This window comes from Ciona robusta, chromosome 7, assembly GCF_009617815.1.
Source record: "Ciona robusta chromosome 7, ASM961781v2".
In the NCBI taxonomy this organism is placed as follows: Eukaryota; Metazoa; Chordata; class Ascidiacea; order Phlebobranchia; family Cionidae; genus Ciona; species Ciona robusta.
In genome coordinates, this window is record NC_143241.1 from 3605659 (window position 1) to 3613647 (window position 7989).

A 7989-nucleotide genomic window follows, 5' to 3' on the forward strand; every position below is an offset into this window, starting at 1 on the left:
TTTCCGAAATATCATAATAAATGAACTTAGACAAATAAAATATACCAAAAAAAAACTATTTTCATTTCCGAAATGTCATAATGAATGAACTTAGACAAATAAAATATATAAAAAAACTATTACGATAACAAAATGGCGTACATACAAAGCATATTAATGTGGGGAATGTTGTGTGGTTGGGGTCCAGCAAATCGGATTCTATGCTCGGATTGATGCTGTCACCATTAAAGGCGTTTGTATTTTTAGGGAGGAAGTTTAACTGTGTTTTCTCCAACCTATTACTCCATTAGCCACTATTGGGTTACTCAAGTTGTCAACCATACAGAAAGTATATTTTTTACAACGTTGCACGTGGAGAAACTACATTTGTTTGATATATAATACACACTGAGTAGTCCTAAATGAACTAAAAACAAAGTGAAACCCAGAAATACAGTACCTTATTAAAGTTGTTTTTCAAAAAATAACGAATGTGACTACAATGCCTAATCTGAACAAATACCAATGGCGGCCCTGCACGCGGGCATTCATCTGTTGTTGGCTTAACATTCTGTTTTTGGCGTTAAATCAATGTTTTGTATGATTTGGGTTTAATTGACTGTCATAAAAAAAAAACTAGTCAATTTGAACATCTTGTGTTAGCTGATGTGAAAAATTCATTTAATTGTTATATCTGAATCAGTTCGTGTTTTGGTACAGAAGAAAAATATCGTTATTTGTACCTATATACCAGTTTAGTGCGGTGCTATATATCATGGCAAACATAACGAAAGCGAAGGAAGTACCTACGGAAGAGTTAAAAATGCTCACCGAAGTATCTAAGATGTTTCCGTATCCAGAGAAAGCTTTAGCAAGCTTACTAGACGTCAGGAAATTTTCGGAAACCTGGTACCTGGTCTTTGGCATTTACAGCGCAGTGTCTGGGACATTTGCTATCATCTTGAACTTTATGCTAATCGTCGTTTACTTACGGTATATGTTTAATATTTGCTGATATTTAACTTATAGAATGGGTATTTTATGTGACACAGGGTATTTAGGCATATGGAAATATAAAATATTTGGGCCACGTTATGTCCTAATGAGTTCCCGCAGATACACAACAAATGAGATACACATACACGCATAATAGTTATAACCAAGGGAGATACATATAGTTGATAAAAATATTCCTATCAACAATGGTAGATATTTAAGATAAATAAATAGGTTATAGTTACACCAAAGCACACGCTAAACATTTGCAAGGTGTTGATTTTATTGAGATCGACATACAGCCTAAACTACAGGGTAGGCTATAACAAAACACTTTTTGTTTAAACTGGTTTTGTTTGTTTTATTTCTGCTATGAACTGAAATACCCTTTTTACAGATTTTGCCGATCGAAAGTGAGGGCATCCGCTTACAACTTGAGTGTTCTGAATCTCATATGCTCAGATTTATTGATGTGTATTGGAAGCTATCCAGGAATGGTGATTTCTGCGTTCAACCATGGATGGGCACTTGGTGCCGTCGGTAAAAAACACTCGTCCTTCTTCCCCTTCTCAAATACAAGTTTAAAAGCTGTACATACCAGAGTAACCATCAGACGAGAAATATTAATATATCGATTGACTTCACGACAATTCAGCCCAACAAACAATGTATATGTCTGTCCCCTAAGCCTAATCGTATACCAATTCTAGCACTCTTTAGTAATGCGGGGTAAGTTGGAATACTGTTAGAAACCTAATCCCATATTTCCTGATCGTGTATTAAGAATAAACAAAAACACCCTTTATATACTTCCTATAATTCTGTAGTAACAAATCACACGAGAAAATAGAATGAAAACGTGTCCCATATTACCACAACCTACCATAACGCATATTTTCATTTCATTTTGTTTTAGGTCGAAATAGAAACACATACTACATATAAGTTATACTTGAGGATAACTATGTGTTGATGTAGCTCCATAAGCCTATACTGTCTATATTAACCCTTTTCATATTATTTTAGCCTGTCAGGTCTGCGCAATGATTTCAAACACAGGCTCGCTTGCCCAAATTGGCATTCTTCTAGAAATAGCGTTCGGAAGATATTATTACATGCAGAAGAGGTCAAAGTACAGAGCGAAGAAGTGCTACACCGTATTTCGGTTATCAGCAATTTGGGTTACCGCGTAAGTTTCCACATTAGAAAAGCAATGTATGTTTAAATATTAACAAACGCGGCGCATCATGTGATCAAGGGTGTGAATAGTTCTGTGGGGTAAGATGGGATACTGCCTACTGTTAGGATCTATAAAAACCTATATTTCCTAATCGTGTTCTAAAGAACTAACAACGTATTTTTAGAGTCGCGGGGTTGCGAATATAGTTGTGTGAATATTCGTTGTTTTTACCAAATGCGACGGGAAAAGAGGGTGAAAACTGAAAACATGTCCTATCTTACGCTATACTGCACAACTGCTATATGTACATTGTTTTTGACACAACGCCCACGATATAATATAGTTTGTCATTATTATGCCATTTCAATGTTAGGCAAGACAAATCGTTGCTTTATACAAACAGTTTGTCATATCCGGGTCGAAAATTGCGCAATGTGGTTTTCTAATACGTTAATTGTTCCCGTTCTATAGTGGAATACTTGCTGGCGCTGCCCCATTACTTGGATTTGGTTCATTTGTACCGGACGCCATGTTGATCAGTTGTAGTTTTAACTACAGCAACGGCACCAAGGTGGATATGGCTTACTGCATACTGCTGCTTCTAGTTGGGTACATAGGTAAGAAATGGGCAAGAAATGAATGTAACCTATTTACCCTCATAGGGCAACGACAGTCGTTATATATGACAAGGATGTTTCATATACACCTCGTGTCCGCTTACAAGTTACCACTTTCTAACCTTTTTTTATTTTCTTCTTTTTTTATATGTGACTGACAACTTGTCGTTGAGTGTCTGGTCCAAAAGCACGTACGCCCAGATTGGTAGCAGCAGCGACGAGCTGAACCCTATAGTAGGAGGACTGTATAGGTTATAGCGCAGGCGCGTTATAACCATTGTGATAAATGTTTTGGGTGTATATATAACAGGGTTTGCTTAGAATGTCGACCTCGTTTATACGGAAAGGACTTAAATCATAAAAAAATGAAGAATTAACTAAGTCTCTGATAGTCGCAAAAATACATTTTATAGTGGTGCGAGGGTGCATATATGTCAACAGCGCAAACATGTTCTATTATATGGATTTTTTTATTCCGATCTTTTTTTGTAAATTGTCAAGCGCCGTGCTGGTTATAGCGCGCCTTTCACTATATAGTAGGTTACGGGTATTTCGTATGCGGGCACAAGCGGGTGTGAAACAGGACATCTCCTATAACGACTGTTATTGACAGCCCTGTCTTCTTATAAATTAAAATAACGGAAAAAAATGTCAAAAAATAAGTAATAAAAAATAATATAAAACCAACGATTTTAAATGGACCCGTCTTATTTTTTTTGAATTGTTGTCAAATAATAAAGGTATGATACAGTAGGTTTGGGGTAAGATGAGACACCTATTCAATCTATTTTCTCGTCCCAATTGTTAGTAGAAAAGAACATTCAACGAAATATTACTCGATATTCTCACGGCTTCCATAGGCCGTTAATTGTTAACAATACTTGGATGTTATGTGTCAAACGTGTCTCATCTCTCCCCATCGTACTAAATATATTTTGATACAGTTCCCAGTTTGGCTTTGTACCTTCTGTACCTTGGAGTAGTGTCGAACAACCGGACGAGCATTGAAAATCTGGGCGCACTTCGCGTGCATGGGAGAAAGAGGTCTACACCAACAGCCAGAACGCGAAAATTGACAACCACAGTGATAATATGTGTCGTAGCGTTTAGTGTGTCTTGGACGCCATACGCTGTCGGAGTTATCATAGGCCTTTTCCAAGCAGTAATATGATACTACTTGAATGCTGTGTTTGTTTATGTGTTAGCTATATTATAAACTAATGAAATATAGTAGGGTGGGGAAAGATGGGACACTTTTGAATTCTATTTTCTCGTCCCGTTGGTAGTAAACAAAGAACTTTCAAAATATTATAAAACCGTATCCCCTCGACTCCCATGAACCGTTGGTAATTGTTTAAAACACAATCAGAACATTTGAATGTTATTAGCTAAAAGTGTCCCATCTTCCCCCACAGTACTATTAGACACTCAGTACTTAGCCTATGGTTATTGACGGTGGCGGAAATTGCTGTTATGTAATAGTAGCACCTGTTTTTTTAATGATTTACATTGTTATGTTAGGCCGTTATGATATTAAAACTGTTTTGCTTGTTAGAATTTATAACCACTTAACATTAAACTTGCAGAAAGTTTCCAGACTGTACATGACTTTCGCAGTACTTCTGGCCAAGTTTTCAACGGGTATGAACGCGGTTATCTATGCTTACCGCAGCTCTGTGTTTCGTCAACACCTCAAACAACTCTTCGTTCGTCCGAAATTAACAGTACGTTTATATTAAAACGTAAACCAATGTAAATATTGTTATTTTATCCAGGCGCGAAGGTGCTGCACGAAAGACCGTAACAACCAGACTACCAACCATATAAACATTGAACTTCAACAACGACAGACCGTATAAACCTTGCCAGGAGCCACGTATTAAGCATCTGCCTACAATATATTACTGTGTACAGGAGACTGAAACTTAAACTGTTTTCATTTATTTGTTATCCAGCGCTCTACTTCTGGGCTGCAGCCTTTCTCTGAGCTTGGATTGCAGCTTGCATCTCTTCACGCTTTCGCTTTGCTCTCAAATGAGAACCAAGCTGTAAATAAAAAGAAATCCCATTAGTTATTATAAAAAATATTGTTTTGTGTTTGTAATTTGTCCAGAAATAGTTGTTGTTCAAATACATGTCTTACTTAAAATTGTCATTGTACAGGTTGTGTCTTTACGCACACTTTTACTTCTATTAGAAGTTCAACTTAATTAAAATAAATGGCCAGCTTGTCCGCTAGGCGTAGCGACCACGCTTACTTTCTTCCAATTAAACGTAAAACGTTTTTAACTGTAAGCGTGTTTTAACAATTGTTGTTTTGTCACTACATTCTCTCTTTTCGATTAAAATATTTCTAAATCTTCGCAACCATAATGGAAGAGACAAATAAAAGTTATTATTAATATTGGTAACCTTTAACCTAAATACACATTTTTGTATACAAACACAAGTTTCAGAGCAGAAAGATAATACCTCGATTTGAAACACACAAGGCAGAAGAACACAAACATTATTTATCCAGTCAAACAACCCAAAAAAGCAAACAAGTACATACCCTCTTTTTACAAAATCGAAGAGCACGCTTGTCTTTGCCGATTCTCAGCAATTCCATGCATCTTCTTTCATAAGGAGCAAAGCCACAAACTTCACGGACCAAGTCTCGGACAAATTTGGACTTCTTTGTAAGTCTCTGTCATAAAACAAATAATGAATGATTGTAGTCGACAAACGTTAAATAAAATTTAACTTAAACCACACAAGGTTTTTGTTCATAGGAAAATGAAAAACTGTATTTTATGCTAGTTTTAAAACCTAAAAGACAGTGTTACCAACATAATACTTTAATAAGCACGGCCTTACGGAATTGCTAGGAAAAAATTACATGGGACTATACAAAGAAGACGGAAAAATTTTTCCGCTAGAGGCGGTAATTATTTAAATTAAAAAATACGGAAAAACGAACAAAACAGCACTACAAAGTGTTAATAAGTGTAAAACAAATTAATTAAATAATAAAAATACCTTTCTAAATACATAAAACACTAGTAAGAACATATTTCCCACATTAGGTCGGTTATATACGCTCTTTCGTTACGTTTAGTGTCGTCGAGTCTGTGGTGTAGCGGTTTGCGTGCGGTCGTAAACTCTCTTTGTTTCATTTTTACCGGGTTCGAGTCCCGCACAGTGGAATACTTTTTTTATATTTTTTTCAAGTTTTTTTTTGTTTGGCGAGTTTGGGGTTAGGAGTTGGGGGCTAGGGGCTAGGGGCTAGGGGTTAGGGGTTAGGGGTTAGGGGTTAGGGGTTAGTGTTAGGGGTTAGGGGTTTATATCTTATGTGTATAAACCGTGAAACTAACTGCTCCCCATAAAATAGAGAAACGAATTTGTCATCGCCTCCTAGCGGAAAAAAATTTCCGTCTTCTCTGTATAGCTCCATGTGAAAAAATTACTGCGAAAAGTGGCAAAATTTTCATGGTCCCAATTAGGTTTATCCTATGTTACAAACACTAATGCATTGCTTCTTTTGGACTTTTGATTTCTCTATAATCTAATGTCATTGGAGTATCTTGCTAGAAGTATTATATTCTATTTTCTTGCAGTTAAGTTTAACATACATATATATATATATATATATGTATATATATATATGAGTTTTTTAAATTATCAATAATCAGTACCACAAGACTTACCCCCCTCCTTCTGGCATGTTTTGGTGTTTGAGGGTTTTTGGTGACTTTGTGTCCCTTGTTAAGACCAACCACCATATCGTGAATAACTGCCATGATTCTAAAACAAAGAAATTGTTCAAATACAGGTAACCATAAAGTTTTGTTGGTAATCCTTTAGCTGGTGGCCACCTGAAATTTTTGTTTCAAAATGTTCCTTAGGTCTCCCTGATACCCACTGTATAATTTTGTTTTGAAAAAACTCGGGCGTTCGTGTCGAAAATTAACTTTGAAAGTGCACGAAATCGTGCTGCGTCACCGTATTTTCCACACCAGCCGTTATGAATTAAACCAAGGTTAGATTATTACGTCATAGAATGCGTATTGTTACGTTTGATTCCTACGTTAAAACAGTGGGAAAAAACAAGGCTGTAACGTATGTAATATACCACTATTGTGACGTAACAGACCGCGATTGTGACGTAATAAATCGTTAACCTTACGCAAATCAGACGAATTACGGTGACGAAGCATGTTTTCGCGCATTTTTAAAGTTAATTTTCAACACGAACGCCCGACTTTTTTGAAAAAAAAATTAGACAGCAGGTGTCAGTGAGGGCTATAGAACATTTTGAAACCAAAATTTCAGGTGGCCACCAGCTAAAGGATTACCGTTTTGTTTTTACTTTTTATTTCCCTAACCTTTAATCAACTGCCTATACTGACAAGATTCTTTATAAACACGGAACACCTACTTCGTAACTTAATTCGTACCCTTTAACAGTCTATTTTTTGTGGAAATACTGCTAGTATTGCCTTGTGTCATTAAAGATCTTTACGGTGTTATGTGTATTACTTGATTAGTCACGGAAGTTTACCGTTTTATCCTATATTTTGCTTATAACATGCTGTATAAAGTAACGCACCTTTACCACGGTAGCTTCGAAGAAAAGGATTGTGGGAAGTTTTTTTAGACCAATTGTGCGAACATAGAGATAACATTAAAAAATTGAAGTAAAGTGGGGATCGTTGTTATCAGAATGCATTTTAAAAAGAACCCTTTTATGTATACATCTACAGCTTTACAATACATTTTTACAAATTTTTGTTTTTACTAACGTATTTTTCTAAATCGGAACAAAATTGCATCATATTATATTTCTAGCAAATGATATAAAACATTTTGATTTTTTAGCGTACCTGTTCATTCAGAAAAGTTTGTCCTTTACAACAACAGGTTAATTGGCTCATGCGCTGTAGTTAAAAATAATAAGACAACCAATCTTTATTCATTTTTATTTTGTTACACATCTGTCGTGACGAAGCTGTTGTAACTTCACTCTTTAAGACAACTTTTCGACACATTACTGTGGGTGAGATGGAATATCATTAGCACCCAAAGCCCTTATTTTCTAATCGTGGTTTGGATAAATTTTGCGAAAATGCGATTATTTAATTGTGTGACTATTCTTGGTTTACCAACAAACGGGATGATGGAAACATGTACCATCTTACCCCACCCTACTATAATATACCATATACTTGCCTTTAT

General features: G+C 35.9%; 2 protein-coding genes across 3 annotated transcripts; one reads left to right on the forward strand and one right to left on the reverse strand.

Moving 5' to 3' along the window:
- The first annotated feature begins 584 nt into the window (after positions 1–584).
- Positions 585–4927, forward strand: LOC149733857 (rhodopsin, GQ-coupled-like). The gene is made up of 7 exons (XM_089881188.1): positions 585–972; positions 1373–1515; positions 2002–2164; positions 2627–2772; positions 3717–3934; positions 4359–4496; positions 4548–4927. The coding sequence occupies exons 1-7, from the start codon at positions 755–757 to the stop codon at positions 4629–4631; spliced, it is 1110 nt and encodes a 369-aa protein (XP_089737314.1). The 5' UTR covers positions 585–754; the 3' UTR covers positions 4632–4927.
- On the reverse strand, positions 4698–7475 carry LOC149733858 (large ribosomal subunit protein eL36-like). Of its 2 annotated transcripts, XM_089881203.1 has the most exons (4): positions 7364–7475; positions 6462–6558; positions 5327–5461; positions 4698–4818 (listed from the first exon to the last, which is right to left on the reverse strand). In XM_089881203.1, exons 2-4 carry the CDS (start codon positions 6552–6554, stop codon positions 4732–4734), a joined length of 315 nt encoding a protein of 104 aa, XP_089737329.1. In that variant the 5' UTR covers positions 6555–6558; positions 7364–7475; the 3' UTR covers positions 4698–4731. The 2 variants fall into 2 exon arrangements, with proteins under 2 accessions (XP_089737329.1, XP_089737330.1); XM_089881204.1 differs by lacking the exon at positions 7364–7475 and having other exon boundaries at positions 6462–6581.
- Positions 7476–7989: the final 514 nt, after the last annotated feature.